Genomic DNA, 17,598 nt, shown 5'->3' on the forward strand with positions numbered 1-17,598 from the left:
GTTGCTGACCATGTTTGTCCCTTTATGACCACAGTGTACCCATCTTCTGATGGCTATTTCCAGCAGAATGACGCGCCATGTCATAAAGCATGAATCATCTCAGACTGGTTTCTTAAACATGACAATGAGTTCACTGTACTCAAATAGCCTCCACAGTCACCAGAACTCAACCCTAAAGAGCACTTTTGGGATGTGGTGGAACGGGAGATTTGCATCATGTGCAGCCAAAAAAATCTGCAGCAACTCCATGTTTCTATCATGTCAATATGGACTAAAATCTTTGAGGAATATTTCCACAACCCTCTTTGATCTATGCCACGAAGGATTAAGGCGGTTCTGAAGGCAAAAGGGCATCTAACCCAGGTACAAGTAAGGTGTACCTAATAAAAGTGGATTGTGAGAGTAATTTGTTAGAAACAAACAATGGAAGTCAACAGCTCACAGCAACCAGTATTTTTAAAATATCTACTTTTGTGTTCAACAGAAGAAAGAAACTCAAATAGGTTTTGAACAAGTGAAGGGTGAGTAAATGATGTAATGTATTATACTTTTTTTGGTGAACCATCTCTTTAAGAAGCAGGTGAGATGCTTTTTTTTTTTTTTTGCTTAGCCAATCTATTATTGGGAAAGCATATGAGAAGGTATATCAGGGGAGGTTATTGTTTGACCTTTCTGTGCAGCAGGGATGGGTTGAGCGGAATATGACTGTGGTTTAGGTAGGCGGGAATGTTTAGGCTGCAGGGAGGCATGAGACCTGGGCAAACTGCTCTCTATCTTTCTGAGAAACAGAGACTGTCTGTCCTCTTGATTTTGTCGGTTACATTTTGTTTCTAGATTGGTAGTGTGCATGCTAGTCTGTTGGGATGGGTTAATGTAATGTAGTCCGGGAGCTGATAAAGGTTGATGTCTTGTTCTGGGTGGACCTGTGGCTCCCAACCTACCCAGGGCACCGGTGAACACACTGACCCGCTGTACTTCCTGGGGCTTGATGAGTGTCGAAGCTCTTTTAATATAGCTTGGTGGCTGCGGGCTTGAAAAACTGCTTCTTTTAAAAGGAAGTTTTTGTGTACCGTTCTCTAGCTTACAGCAAAAGCTGGCAGAAGCTGGTAGGTTTGCTGGCTCATTGATTTTGAGCCGGCTGCTTGTGAGGCCGAGCTCAGCAGGTTCAGAGCTCTGAAAAGTTTTGGAAGAGGAGGCAGCAGTGCTATCAGCAGATATAAATACCGTTGGCGCTATACAATTAGGGGTAGACGCAGCAGCGATGGGATTTTGTAGGTCTGAAGAGCTGGGCTGGGGTGTCAGTGGGTGGTTACCAGGGTTGGCATCCAAACTGTTACAAGAGGCATCTTTACAGGTTGGTCTTGACAGTCCATCATGGTCATCGAGCTTGTTGGGTATGAATCTGGGAGTCTGTAGTATCTGAAGCTGTTGGAAAAAAGAGAGAAAAAAAGACAACAGTTAAATGTTAACTTGTGTTAAATTTATAACTTTAATATTAGAATGTTTCTTCAATTGTGTTACTTAATTTATTACCATAATTATATTGATATAATTATATTGATATTAATAATTAGAAGAAGAAGAAGAAGAAGAAGAAGAATCGGTATGTAAGGCACTAGATATTGATCTGTTTTACACAATAGTTCAAATTAAAATTGGACAGCTTGACTGAATAATCAGGAGAAAACAATTCTCACTGAGATTAACTAGATTAGAAAATAAAAATAAACTAGCCATGCAAATATGTTGTAGTTATTATTAAAGACACTTTTTATTTTACTGTCAAATGAAAAATGTAGATGATTTACAAGGAGAAGAAGAAAAAAGAGGGGGAAAAATAAAATTAACTCATCTCTTGTTTTTATAAATACATTTTTAAACAGCTTTGCGAGTACAAACATGGGGTTCTTGGTTCTTTGCCACAGTCGCCTCAGGCTTTTTCCCTAGGAGATTTACGGATTATGTGGAGCATTTGTAGCAGCTACTTTATTCAACTTTTTAGAAGTGGGTAATAATCATGACAACTTCATCATAATCTTTAGCAAAACATGAGTAATTTTCAACCACAACAAGAATAAGCATCACAATAAGTTGTTCTGAGTTAGTAACCACTACTGAAGTCATTGCATTTGGGAACAGACATGAGGTTCTCAAGTTAAAAGTGTACCTTGGGTCCAAGGGTCAAACAACAAAAAATAAGGTCAAGAATCTTGGTGTGATTCTAAAGTCAGATATCAGTTTCAGTAATCATGTCAAAACAGCAACTAAATCAGCACACTATCATCAGATACCAGAAAATCAGAGCACATCACACCTGTACTCGGTAGGCATGGGACGATAGCCATGTTCAAGGTATAGCGAGGTTTGGAAAAGTTAAGGTTTTAAAACCGTTAAAAAAATTTCTATACCGTTACTAAGGTATAAGTAAGATTTTTTATTTACATTTTTTAGGACAGCAGTATCTTCAGTAGAAAATATCTCCAAAGATGCCATTTTAAATAATAATAATAAAAAAAAATCTGTTTTAAACAAATGAAGAGAACAGAAGTTAATTATTCATTTGATTTATTTAGCCTGACATGTTTACTGCTCCAAAAAAATAAATAATAATAAAATAAATCCCAAATTAAAATATAGTGTGTACAAGGGTTTTTTTATCCAGACATTTAAAAAGAATATATTGTAGAGCAGAAATCACAATACCTGGATACAGTGAAACTATGATATTTATATCCAAGGTTATCATACCATCAGAATCTTATACCAGCCCACTTATACCGGTCCTCAGGTCTTTACAATGCATGCATTTTGTTTGTGTTTACATGGTGTAACCTGTAGCTGTACACACAGGGGAATTATTCACCTCTGTAACCTGTGTGACAGTCTTTTTTCAGAACCAAGGAGAGTACTCTCATGTGCATGACAGAAATAAGATTTTAAAAGATTTATGTGACAAAATTTGGTAGATTTCCTCCTATTGGGGGTGGAAACAATTGGTCCCATTCACTAACTGTGTACAGGTGGAAAATTTTAGTAAGAAGTTAAATCATGGAGTATTAATGAAAACACAAATATGGGTGTTTGTGTGCTTAGTGAATAATACCCAAAATCATTTTGATCTGACATCTGTTTAACAATGCTGGTCCAGTAAATCTCACAAAAAAAATGGCAAAACTGGCAAACGTGCTGAAAAACCTTGCGCACTGCCACCATCAGCAGTCAACCTTTTCCCAATTCTTATTTTATTTTAATATGTTCTCCATGACTGCTTTGAAGTGACAGTTCACTCAATAAAAATACTCACTATTTACTCACACTTAAATGGTTCCAAACCTTCAAGTTTCTTTGTTCTGTTGAACAAAGAAAGTAATTTTAAAAAAGTTGAAAACCTGTAGCCATTGACGTCTATGGTTGGAAAATAAATACTATGAAAATCAATGGTTACAAGTGTCCAGCTTTCTATATAATATCTTCTTTTGTGTTCAAGAGAATAGTGAGTAAATGATGAAACAATTTTCAGTTTTGGGTGAACTATCCTTTCAATATTCCATGGAAATGTTGGACAGCTCACTAGCTCTCAGGATGTTATGCACAACCGATAATTTGTTTTACATGAAGCTGTTTTAATTTAGGCACACAAGCCAGAGACTGAAGTACCAAAGACTGAAGTAAACTACAACCCCAAATCAGAAAAAGTTTTTTTTTTTTTTTTTTTTAAGTTGAAACAGTAAAGCATTTACCACTTTGTAATGTTGCCATTCCTTTTCACAACACTTAAAACCATCTAAGGACTGAAGACACAAAGTGATGAAGTGTTTCAGGGGGAAATTTGTCCCATTCTTTCTGCAAACAAGTCTTTAGGTATGGGGTTCTTTAGTGTCACATTTTGCACTTTAAAATACGCCACATATTCTCTATTGTAGATGAGTCGGGACTGCAGGCAGGCTAGTCAAGTACCTGTATCCTCTTCCTTTGCAGCCATAACTTTGTAATATGTGCAGAATGTGGTTGAAATATGCAAGGGTGCCACTGGAAAAGTTGGAAAAGAAGCATATTGTTTCTCTGGAACATCTGTATAATCCTTCTATTCCTTGGTCAGAAGCAGATGGCATCCATTTCTCCCAAATAATACCTGAAAAATGGATTCATCCCCAGTACATGTTTCCACTTGCCTTTCAGATGTCTTTAAGCCCATGTGATGATATTGTTTATAGATGAATGACTATACTTGATGCAGCGCCGCCCTTTAGATTGGAGATCACAGCTCTTGTTCTTTACACACCGAAATTCCTCAAGATTCCTTGAATCTTATAATTATGTTATGCAGTGTTGAAGGTGAAATATCAAAATGTCTTCCTATCTTTCTATGACAAACATTGGTTTTAAACCATAATATTTTAATAATTTTCTCACTTATTTGTTGGCAAACTGGTGATCATCAGCCCATTTTTGTTCCTAAAGGACTAGACCTTTTTTAGATGCTGCTTTTGTACCAAATCATAATCACAATCACCTGTTGACATCACATGTTAAAAATTATTTAACCAATTTACCTGATTACTAGCCCTAAATTGCTCCTGTCCCAACTTTGTTTGGAATGTGTTGCAGGTCTAATTGACAGGAAAGGATGTATATTTACCAATGAAATGAAGTTGACCAAAAAAATATGACATATATTCTGTTCATATTGTCTGCAATGAAAAACAAGTCAAAGTAAATTTGGGAATCATTATTTTCTATTTTTTTATTTGTGTTTTCCATACCGTCTCAAACTATTTCTGATTTGGGGTTGTAATGAAGACAATGACCTTAGTAGTTATTTTAGTAAGGAATTAGCAGTGGGATAGTGAGTCCCGCATTTCAATTAGGAGGTACACAGAACCCACTTTAGACAAACGTAACAGACCAAAGCAATCAATAGTTAAATATTCAAAAAAGACTGTTCACAGCAGGGATGGCATAGAGCAGTAAAGGTGCTAATACCTATTAAGTTTACCTACAATCTGACTGGTGTGGCCTGTCTTAAAACTTGCGCCGTCTCTTTTCAGAAAAGGCCAGAATAGAGCATTCTGATTTCAACTGTATATGAAATCAAACTAATCAAGTGTCTCAAATGAATATCTGTTCACATAATGTTAATGTTTATAAAAAGCCTGAATAAATTTTATCAAAAAGGGTGTCCAACAAATGTCCATAGCAACTCCATCATCTCTTCTGTTCACAAATGAGCGTAAGTCACAAACAACTCCAATATGCTTTCTTTGTTCCTCTGGAAGTATGTCCTGGTCCACAGCACCATCTAATGGATATCATCATTTATACATTTCACTTTTTTGTGCTTGTTAAATTGTCTGAACCTTTCTCTATGCCTGCGTGTGCCAATTTCAGGCCCAAGAGTTATTCAAAATATAATACTTTGAAGTTTTCCACAGTCTATGGTTTTTAATGGACCAGACAGAACAGTGAGAGGTTGGTCTAGAGAGGTGAAGTCTCAATTGTGGCAACCTTAGAACACCTACAACCCTGTCAAAACTTCAGAGTCTTAGTTGAGGTCTGTGGGGCTCTCAGCTGTTTCATACATAATTTATGACGGCTCACCAAGAATTAAACCAAGGCAGCTGAGAAAAGGTGATAGAGTTCTGAGGCAGAAGAAATCTGTGGTGGAAGGGGAAAGTAGACGCAGAAAAAAGGAAAGAATGAAAAGTCGTGGAGAAAAAAAAAGGTAAGCTTTGTAAACTAAGCAAAGTGTAAACAAACCATGAAGTTTTACACAAATGATTTCATACTTGAAAATGTTTTTTTTTCCATTAAAACTATTGCTGATACTAAGAGCAGGCTGTTTCGTGTAATTCTCACATGCTCACACCTAAATTGAATTTTAAAATTGATTAAATACAAACCCCAACTACATCCACCTGTGCCTAGCATTCAATATTTTTTTTAAATGACTATTATGTGTATTTCTAAAGGCAGAAATTAAGAAAAAAAGCATCAAATGTCAATGACAGTTTGGTCTAAAGAGGTGTTCATATGGAAATGAAGTGTGAGAAATGAACTTAATAATTATTTCACCTCACAGCCCATGTACACTGTGTTCCCTGGTTGTACAAAAAAAGGTATGACGGATGAGATTGAAGCTGTTGAATAATTAGACATATTATAATAATAACCAAAACTAACCAATTTTCTTTTTACATGAAAAGATGGAATACAAAAAGAAAAGGTTTTAGTAATACAGTGGACATAAAAAGTCTACACACCCCTGTTAAAATGCAACGTTTCTCTGTTGTAAATATATATATATATATATATATATATATATATATATATATATATATATATATATATATATATATATATATATATATATATATAAATACAATTATTTTTTAACTTGTCCACCTTTAATGTAAACTATAACCTGTACAATTAAAAAAAGTAGCTCAAATGTTTTACTGTAGGTAAACGAATAAATAAATAAAATAATGTGGTTGCACATGTTTGTACACCTTTAAAATAATACAGTACTTTGTTGAAGAACCTTTTGCTTTTATTACAGTACTCAGTCTTTTTGTGTACACAGCATTCTTCAGATCACCCCACTGATTTTCAATGGATTCAAGTCTGGGCACTGGCTGGGCCATTCCAAGACTTGAATTTTCTTTTGGCGAAGCCATTCCTTTGTTGATTTGGATCCTTTGGATTCTTATCATGCTGAGAGACAAAGTTCTTCTTCAGCTTCCTAGCAGAACCCTTAAGGTTTTCTTCTAGAATTAGCTGGCATTTAGCATTGTCCATATTTCCTTCCACCTTTACTAAGACCCCAGCTTTTGAAATGATGACCAAAAAGTTCAACTTTGATTTCACCAGACCATAACACCTTTTCCCACATGCCGCTGGGAGAATTAAACCAGGCATGCATATTCTTTGTAAGAAAAGGTATCCATCTTGTCACCCTACCCTATAGCCCAGACATATAAAGAATTAGGGAGATTGTTGTCACATGTATTACACAGCCTAAACTTGACTAAAATTCCTGTAACTCTTATAATGTTGATTTAGGCCTCTTGGAAGCCTCCTTGATCCGTTTTTTTCTTGCCTTTTCATTAATATTGGACGGACGTTTAGTTTTTGATAATGACACTGCTGTACTATATTTTTCCACTTGATGATGAAAGTGTTCACTGTTCCATTATATATCCAATGCCTTGAAAATTATTTTGTACCCTTCTCCTAACTCATACCTTTTAACAATGTGATCTCCCTAATGCTTTCGAAACTCTCTGTGAAACAGGACTTTCGCTGTCAGGAAAATGTCAGGAAGCGATTACTAGAACAGCTAAAGTTTATTCTGGATTAATCAAAGGTGCTTTAAATAATGACAGGTATGTACTGACTCTTATTTAAAATGAGTTCGAATGTGATTGTTTAATTTTGAACAAACACATATTGCCAGTTATAGGAGGTTGTGCACACTTAAGCAGTCATATTATTATTATTATTATTTTAGTTCCACGCGCCTACAAGATTTCAGTTTGTTTTATAAGAAATTGTAGAAAGTTATAGTTTACATTAAACGTGGAAAAAGTTCTAAAATGATTTGCTGTAGTTTCATTTTTTTACAACATAGAAACCTTTTATTTTCACAGGGGTGTGTAGACTTTTTATATCCACTGTATATTGGGTTTTTTTATGGAAACACTTTATAATAACTGCACACTATGAACCATTTATTAAGCATTAGCAAATAGAGAAATCATTATCTGTTAAGTATTAACTCTACATTAATAAACTTTAGTAAGCAGTTTATAACTGCAGCTACAAATGCTGTAATCTTGACTTATTAGCACCTATATAATGTGTTTAATAATTGTATTTTCATACTTGGTAAAAGATTTGTTTTTCATTACTAAATTAAATATTTCATTATTTACGAACCATTTGTATTTAAGTGTAGTTGAGCGTTTTTAGGATCATTCAGAATGAGTTAGTAAATGATTAATAAACTATTGAAATGAACATTTATATATTTTATTATTCAGGCATATAATAATAGTTAACTAATATGTTAATAAACGCTTTATTAACTCAACTTCACCCAGTTTTGTGACCTAATTTAAAGTGAGGACTAATTATGCTTTATAAATCCCTTATAAATGACAAATAAAGGCTCAGAATCAAATGAACAATAATCTGTGCAATCTTATTTAAAAAGCGAAATTAATGTAAAGTTTAAACATTGCCAAATATCAGGAGTGTCAAAATATGACATAAAACTGGATAAAACAAAAACAACAATATAATCACTTAACAATATAATAAGATGCAGTGTTTGAACTCTACATTGATTTTATTTCATATAAGGTTGCAAAGATTTTTTTTTTTTTTTTTGAATTACATTTTTGTATCTTTAAATGAACAGGAATGAATAATGTTATTTTTCCGGTTTAGAATTTAACTGAGCCTTTATTTGTCATTTACATGTATAAAGGGTTTATAAAGCATAAATAGTCCTCACTTTAGATTAGGTCACAAAAAAGCATGTATTAACATACATAGTAACCATTACTATATGCCTGAATAATAAGATCTATAAACGTTGATTTCAATAGTTTATTATTCATTTACTAACTCATTCTGAATGATCGTAAAAACCCTCAACTACTCTTAAATACAACTGGTTTGTAAATAATGCAATACTCAATTTAGTAATGAAAAATAAATCATTAACAAAGTACGAAAGTACAATTCTTAAACACATTTAAATATGTTTGTAAGTCAAGAATAGAGCATTTGTAGCTGTAGTTATAAACTGCTTACTAATGTTTATTAATGTAGAGTTAATGCATAACAGATAATGAATTCACAATTTGCTATTGCTTAATAAATGATTTATAGTGTGTAGATATTATAAAGTGTTACCGAAAATTCTATTCCCATTTACTCTCACTGAGTGAATGATTTCTAGAAGAATGATACTTATTTTGCCTTTTAAACATGTATTATAAATGTAAAAGAATTGTATAAAGAAACAAGCCCAATGAAGCTGAGGATTCCAGTGAATTTAGAAGAGCTCTGCATTGTGTCAAACAAAACCCCCTAGCTGTTTTATATCCACTGTAAACTCCAGGTCAGAAGCCACCTTCAGTTATATACAGTAGCTTTGAAACTCGTATGAAAGAGCATAAATCAGGAATGGGCAACTATGGTCCTGGTGGGCCACTTCCTTGCAGAGCTCCATTTTTTATTAAACAGAATATTTACATGATCCTGAAGACTTTAGTTTGTTATTTCAGGTGTGTTTGGTTATGGATAAAGGTAAACTCTCCAGGACATTGGAAAAGAGTGCTTCAATTTTCGAGAAAGACAACTCAGCACAGTATTCTTCTGTATTCTCTCTGTATTAGACATGCTTATGTTTAATGGATTGTATTCTTGCTCGAAGGCTTGACTATGTTGAAATAGCAAACATAAAAACTAGTCAAACTCCAGGTTTTTTGGAACCTAAAATTGATTAGATGTTAAAGGGATAGTTCACCTAAAAATGAGAATCTCCCTCATGAGGTTTCAAACATTTATGAGTTTCTTTTTCTGTTGAACACAAAAGAAAAAAAATCTATAGAATGCTGGGGAAAATGATTATGAAAGTCAATGGGTCCTAACAGTTTTCAAAATATATTATTTTGTGTTAAAAAAAGAAACGTAAATAGTTTTTGAGCAAGTGAAGGGGAAGAAAATGATGACATTTTTGTTAATTTCTTTAATCTTTCCCTCTGGTTTTTGTTCAGTGAAACAACAACAGAAACAACACGTCCTGGCTCTCAATCCTCGACATTTAAGAGCAGATTGACATAAGTTCGGAGAGGCAGAAGTCATACAGACACATTTGGAACTAGGTTAAGCTCCAGTGAGTAAGCCTTCACTTCAAGACACCTTCCATTGCATGTTCCAGAGTGTTAAAAAGCTTCTGTACCAACTTCAGGGCCTTATCTGCCTTTTCCAGATTTTAAAACTTGTTTGGTGCTCCAAAAATAAATAATCAATGCTGAACACAAATGAGCAACACTCAACTTAATACACCACATGCACTTTATTTATTTCTCATTAATGCTTTTCATTAGGCAGTTGTGATAATTGCTTTATTACTTTATCTATTTGCTAATAAAAAATAATTCTATTTTTAGAAAGAGATTTATAAGTTAATGCTAATTACAAAAAATCTTCAGATGACAAACTCCCTAAATTACATAATTAAGGCTTGTTTATAATCATCTTAATTTACTATCAGGTTAAGACTATACTTAGCTGGTGCCTCGTGTAATAAAGTTGCTGTATGTACGTTTTTGATTCTTCTAAAGCATTAAAATACCATAATTTGTTGGCAGATCTTTAAGAAACATTGAACATTCTTGTTTATCTGAAAAACAATGCTCAATATTCAGGTATTCTGCTTTGAAAATGTCAGTTATGTGCCAGAACGCATGTATTTTTTTTTTTTATCATTTTACCTGCCCAATGCCCATTTAGTCAATTGTATTTCAGCACCCAGGGTTGTCTTGGTGGAAAACAGCATATTTGATTTATTCAGTCAGGAAGACTCTCAAAGCATGCGTCTGTGACTGAAACGCAACCTCCAGTGGACATAAGCAGATTTCTAAATGAGACGCAGTTTCAGAATTAGCAAATAATATAATTATTATGAATGCAAACATTAGGTGAGGAGGTTACATTGTAACCACTTGACCTAACAACATGCTATGTGACAAGATTTGCAGTGAAAAGCAATTGGGCTGTTTGCACCAGACAAAACACGCCAGAAATTTAAATAAAGCCATTCAGAAGCACACAATAGTGCACTTACTGGATTTCAACGAAATTGTAAGGTTTATAATTGTAAATGTAAGGCCCCTAAGACCATCTTCAGAACACCAATTAAGATATTTCCGAGAGCTCCCTCATCCTCCATAGACCTCAACGGTCCTGAAATATTCAAAGTCAAGAAAAATACAAAAACAAAGTCCTTAGAATAGGGATATTAAAATATTATCAAGTTTCAAGAATACCGTTATGCTCATATAACCCAAAAATAATGACTTCATTCAACAGATTTTCTCCTTAATGTTTTTATAGGGTGTGTTCACAAGTTCTGTACAGTGAACAACTCTAATCCTCCATTATCCTGCAATTTCAAATGTATTAACTTTGGATCTCATCTATCTCATCAACTGATTCTAAAAAATAACATACTACATGAACCTCCGTGTTTCCGTGTGCATCAGGATGCTAACATGACCCCAGGAATAATCAAATAACCATTGATCAAGTAACTATTTATTAACCATTTACATACAGTATGTAATTAAGCTGTGCCCCCTTTTTTTTACCCCAAGGTGTTTTATGGATTCTTGTTTTTTTTAGCTTACAGTTATATTATTAGTTTGAATATTGCCGTTCTGTTTGTTCTTTCTTTTCTTCCTTGCTTGTTTTTGTGTTGTTTACTTGTATGTTCCCCTTAGTCCCTACATTAAAGCTTTTATGCCAATGTCAACAGCTTCTGTTCACTATGCTCCTTCTATGCCTTAGCTTATTTGCTATATGCTCTTTAACTATTAGCCTGTAAACAGTAAGGCATTATTTATTTCCCCAGAACAAATAGAATATCTGATAGTCAGATCGACAGACAACCAGGTCAGTTGGTTGATTGGTATATTAATTCTGTTACAAATTACATTTGAAAATGTACATTTGTATTAATTAGTTAGTCCAAGTGTTGATTCACTACAAATCTAAATAATGGATCACAAAGCTGATTTCTTTGTGTTTTCTTTACTGCAAATGCAAACCTTTTAAAATAGCCTTACCTTACTGAATTTCTTATAATGAATATGCATATACGAATTAAACTAAAAAGGATGAAAATAGATAATAGATCGTAATCGTAGAAATGACAAGCACACCAGCACATTATTAGGACAGGTGTGAAAATGTGAATAATAATAAAAAGAGCTAACCTACAAATTATTTCCAGTACTTTACTGAGAAATTTATTTTACATAAAAGATGTTTACATATGGTGCACAATACAAAAAAAATTGCAAAAATTATTGGTGCTATTATGTGAATAATACTTGTATTTCCTGTATGTACATCGAATGAAGGCCTCCAAATGGACCCTTGAGAAAAAAGATGATTGCGGGGGATTAGTTTGCTACTCTAATGGCACTCAGTCTGATTGCACACAATGCACACTCACTCTCGCATATATTCAAGGAAAAACATTGTTGTTCGTCTGTCTGTCATTGCCTACCTGTTTTGATGAACTAATGAACATGTCTCAAATTTTCTTAGAAAACACATTTTGAAAGTTTCATTGGAAGTTGGTAACAACCAAAGAAACCCATATATGCAAATTAAACAAACCTAAATAGTTTACAAATTAAGTTATGTGTAATAAAATGAAATGACGCAGGGAAGAAGTATTGAACACATGACGAAAGGGAGGTGTAAAAAGGCAGTGAAATCCCAGACAGCAGCTAAAATCTCTCGGTAGTTATTCAGCAACCCTCTGCCCTTCGTCACTGTAAATTAATATTGGTTGTTCCAGTCCAAGATAAACATTACAAAGATGATGAAGACGAAACCAGGGTGGACGTATTAGCAAAACAAAGATTTAAAACACAGCCAAGGAAACTCTCAAATGCTTTCAGAGAAATAAAATTAAGCTGTAAATAGTCTATAATAATAATAGTCTAGCCAATCACCTGATCGAATCAAACAGAAAATACAAATTAAAAACAGACTTGATAGACGAGACCCACAGAACGACGAGACCCACAGAACCATCATGGTTTTAAAACTGTTAAAGTCTATGAAAAAAAAAATTTACACTTGAGCAATTCATGTGACTTCATTCTCCATATAAGAGGCGTGTTTAAGATACTACCACCAAAATGCATTTTATATATTATTAAGTATTTAATAAATTTCAGTTATTTAGTACTTTCTCCTTGTGTAATTGACCCTTTGCAAAGCCATAGAGTGAAAAAAGGACAGCTGTGAAACATAACCTCCTTTGTGTTTGTGTTGGAAACACAGTTTAGATCTTTTTAGGGTGAGAGGTGTGTGAGTTATTGCCATCTATGAGGAATATCGGAAAAATACCAACTTAACTCCGCTCATTTAGCACCCCTCACAGAGCTTGATCCATGCTGGCATTTCTCCCTTTGGGTTTTGGTTTTGAAAAGGAAAAAATTCCACCACCCTGTCCAAAACTTTAGGATACCAGGTATCAGATTTACACAATCCATATGCTTTGGCCTGTTTCTGTTGCTCGAAAGCTTGACAGAGCTTCTGCTCGTAGCTACGGTTGCTAAGCCACGATTATTGGGTGGCAGCTTTTGTGTGTGGCTTGAAGAAGGGTCATTTCCCTTGTTCTTACACTAACACAAAATAACTTTTTTTTCTTTCTTTTTTGTTTTATATTTATATTTATATTGCATTGTTTGGGTTTTTACCAAAATCTTGTTCAATTTCGTGTCAACAGCTCTTTTAAAATTCCCATCACCAGGAAAATACATGCCATGTTTAATACATATTTCCCCCCCCTGTATTAGGATTAGTCTTGTCATCAATTACAAAAGTAACACAAAATAAAAAGTTGACTTTTGCACATCTCCATACAACAAAACTTTAAAATCTAAGACACTAAGCCTTTTCATTTATATTATTTGTGTTTCTTTTTGTTTGGCTGAGCACCCGTTTGAGATTGATGTGCATGCTTTGTGTACAAATTTTGCAGTTTTACAAATTTGACAACATATTGTTTTCACAGATTTTACAAAAAATATAGAGGCGTTGAATAAACAGATAGAAAGACAGATAGAAAGGCCCAAACAATCTCATGGCAATTTGTAACTTTTTAGTTAGAAATTAGTTAACTTATTTAGTGGCTAATTCGCATGAATTCGTACATCTCATTCATCTAATTTAGTAAAATTTGCTCATCCCCCAATGACGGTTGGGTTTAGGGGCGAGGGTTGGGTGCCATGCCTCCTTTTTGAATTCGTACTCTTTCATATGACTAAACTTGTACAAATTAGCCCCTAAACTGACAAAATGTAAAATAGTTACATTTCCTTGTGAGATCAGGCTGGAAAAGGAAAGTAGACCACCTTGGCAGTACAGAGCACAAAATCATGCAGATAGAGAGAGAAAACAGGAAGGATGACAGAATGTTTTAGAGAAAAGACAGGCAGTACTATACCACGCAGTGTCTCTGAAGTATTGCACTAGATGCTCCACTCCTATTGCCAGAGTTTGGTAGAGGCAGAGGGAGATAAAGAAATAAAGAAAAATCAGTTATTGACAGATTTACACACAGATGACAGAGGTAGAAGAGGAAGACGCACAACATAAAAGGCTCACTTTTTGAACTGCAGCATTACTAAACAAAAAAAAAAAAAAATACAAATTAAGTAGCCAATTCAGCCATAACCTTAGATTTCTTGCTTCATATGAACAAAAGCAAAAAAGAAAAATATAGGGAAGTGCATTCAATTCCATGCTCATTAGCACTTGTAAACATAGGCAGAATAAAGGGTTTTATCTGGACTTTTAAATGTAAGCACAGTGCTAAGAGTCAGAGATTTGTCGTCATTCTCTGTGGGATCCCACAATTCCAGATCAAAAGATGTACTGTAATGAACTAGCAACTCTCTTTCCAAATACTTGTCTCCCACAGCTTGCATCTGACAGTATTGGCAGTCATCACAAGCACTTTCAAGACGCTTCTTCTGAAGTCATGCGATAGATGTATAAGGAAAGAAATTGAACGATTAATTGCTTCAAATATTATCTTTTAAATCACAACTGTATTCAACATTGACGTAACACTTTCCTGTATAAGGGGTGTTTATAACACTATCATGACACTTTTACAATCATGACAAGACGCAAGATAGCATGCATGCTTATGACTACTGTCATTGGCTGCATTTACACTGGGTTTAAGTGACCCAATTCAATTTTTTTTCCTAAGCCTAGATTTTAAAAAGATGGCCAAATGACAACTTTTCTGTCATAAACTACGGTAAAACAACTTGTCAAAAAGAATTTTAAGAAAATGAACCCCTGCTAACAGATTGAAAAAGGAATGGAGAAAAGAGCGCTCTTATATTTTCAGCTGTCAGCCAGCACCCACTCTTTTTTTTCCTGGTCATTGCATCTTTACCCTGTACAGTGTAAATGCAGTCAATCGAACACGAGTCACGTTTAAAAGATGATGTTAGCTTGTCATCAAAAAAATCAGATACAGTCAAAAAATCTGAATAGACCATCAAGATCTGCAGTGTAAATGCAGCCATTCAGTGTCATTCGGTCAGTTGTGTAATTTTTAATGCAAAAAATTGACATAATAATTATAATAATAAAATAATTTCTCATTAAAAAATCATTAGTCTGTCAAATAATTTAATAACAGTGTGATTAGTATTCAATTACATTTAATTATATTTTAATTACAAAATTAAATTGTACCACTGTAGTTGAGGTCAAGAAAAATATTAATGAGACTGTTATGATGTATTTGGTCTAGTTGTCATAACAAAAAGACGTCTCAAACTATGTCACCTTTGCATTTACATGGGCTGCATTTACACTGCGGATCTTGATGGTCAATTCCGATTTTGTGATGCTTACATCATCTTTTAAAAGAGACTCGTATCCGATATCTGTATTTACACGGCACAAGGCAAAAGGCGCAATGAGCAAGAAAAAAAAAGAGCTGATAATAAAAGAGGGCTCTTTTCTCCATTCCTGTATTTGATCTGTTCGCAGGGTTTCATTTTTTAATAATCTTATTGTCCAATAAGATTCAAGGTTTGCTACTCTGAAGTCTTTTCTGAAATGAAAGCACCAGAGTTGACATCATTCACTATGGTTTTTAAATGACGTGCGACTCACATTGACAGGTGAAAATCGAATCTACCTGCTTACACTGCAGACACAAGGGCACGAATCCGGTTCATATCAGATAAATTTCTACATATGAACAAGGCCTGAATCTGACTTGAGGATATCGGAACCCATTTGATTTTTTTTCCTGCTTACTGTTATGATTATCAGCAATCTAGAGGTTGCAGATTGCTAACGGACTACAAATCCTCCATTATGGACTACAAGATCCAGTCATGCACCACACACACTCATACCGATTCCTGATCCTGACTGATTGCATACACACAGCCAGAGGATTGTCAAAGACTGATTACTATTTATACAGCGCACCCACACACACACATATTAGTGCTGAGTCTTGTTCATCTGTCGTTAACATTACAATTCGTTTTCCTTGACTTGTCCTGCCATGGTTTTGACCCTAGCCTTGTTTGTTTGTTTACACTGCCTGCTGCCTGCCTGTATTGACCATTCACCTGTAATTCGACCACAACTCTGGATTCCTTGTTTACAACCAGTAGCTCCTGATTGTGATCATTGCCTGTTTGACCATTCTCTTCATAATAAATTCGGCATTTGGAATTGCACCCAGCAGTCTCCCTTGTGACACTAACACATACATATCAGTACACGTATCATGGGCCATATTTGTGCCACTTAGAAAAAAAAAAATCGGAATTGGGCCACTTGAACCATGCAATATAAATGCAGCCATGATGTAACTGATGACTTTAAATGCCTCGAACACCCCCTTCAAGTATAGTGTTACAGATCGAATTGAAAACAGTGGATCCTATTCTATTGGCTACAACTTCAATGTTCTGTCAAAAACGATCGATGAAAACAAGTACATGAAAATATTATTCTTTGTAAGTATCATAACTGTCTGGCTTTAATGACTATACAGACAAACTCCACTGGTCTCCAGATTCTAATCAAGCTGGCAGACAGGGGACATTAGGACAATGAAACCAAAAGGAATAAAAATGATGGACTGATTCGGCACTGGAATAAGATTGGATGGGGGATTTGTGTGCATGACAAGGGTGCACAAGGGGAAGGCAGGCGGACATGCAGCAAGCACTGGGGCTGATGCACAAACTGGTTGGGTTGGTCTGAGTTAAGGACTCACTCTGTCTATGGTGACGTGGCGCACATGGCCGAACACTCCCCTTCAGTGAGTGTCGCCAAGAGGAGATGACAGGGGCAAGCAACATGCCCTGTACAAAGGAAGAAAGACATTAAGGTGATCCCAGCACCAAATACGCACATACCAATACACAGTTATAATATGAAAGTCACTTATCTATCCAACAAAAGCTCATTCTGAAAACGTAGCCCTATTCTAGAGATCACAATTTCTGGAGATTGTGAATTATTTGGCCAGCAGAACATATGGCAGCATTTCGTTTTAAAAACAAATGCTACGAGATGGTATGTTGCCATTCCTTTTTGCACTAACCAGCTGACTGCTCACCTCTGTGTGGACTGCTTTCCCACTGTTACCAGTTTGTCCAGTTAGCTCGCCATGTCCGTCGGCAGCCTTGAGACGCAGAGAGAAGTTGACCATAATGACGGACATTGAGTCCGGCGAAGAAAGGTTCCAGAAAGTAGATAAGACAAAAACAGAATCCAAAAAAAAAA

At 34.9% G+C, this 17,598-nt stretch overlaps 1 protein-coding gene across 3 annotated transcripts in view; it reads right to left on the bottom strand.

Moving 5' to 3' along the window:
- Window positions 1-263: 263 nt before the first annotated feature.
- ccser2b (coiled-coil serine-rich protein 2b) overlaps window positions 264-17,598 on the bottom strand; it is a 126,665-nt gene continuing 109,330 nt past the window's right edge. The window contains exons 10-12 of one of the 3 annotated variants that reach the window (XM_005156108.6): window positions 17,087-17,174; window positions 14,264-14,303; window positions 264-1,425 (exon numbers count right to left, since the gene is read on the bottom strand). In XM_005156108.6, the coding sequence (XP_005156165.1) occupies window positions 1,299-1,425; window positions 14,264-14,303; window positions 17,087-17,174 (255 nt within the window). In that variant the 3' untranslated portion in view covers window positions 264-1,298. Of the gene's footprint in view, window positions 1,426-14,263; window positions 14,304-16,861; window positions 17,175-17,598 lie in introns of those variants that run through there. The other 2 variants (XM_021480271.3, XM_021480272.3) reach the window with 2 other exon arrangements.

The sequence above is a fragment of the Danio rerio genome, chromosome 12 (genome assembly GCF_049306965.1).
Source record: "Danio rerio strain Tuebingen ecotype United States chromosome 12, GRCz12tu, whole genome shotgun sequence".
Taxonomy (NCBI): Eukaryota; Metazoa; Chordata; class Actinopteri; order Cypriniformes; family Danionidae; genus Danio; species Danio rerio.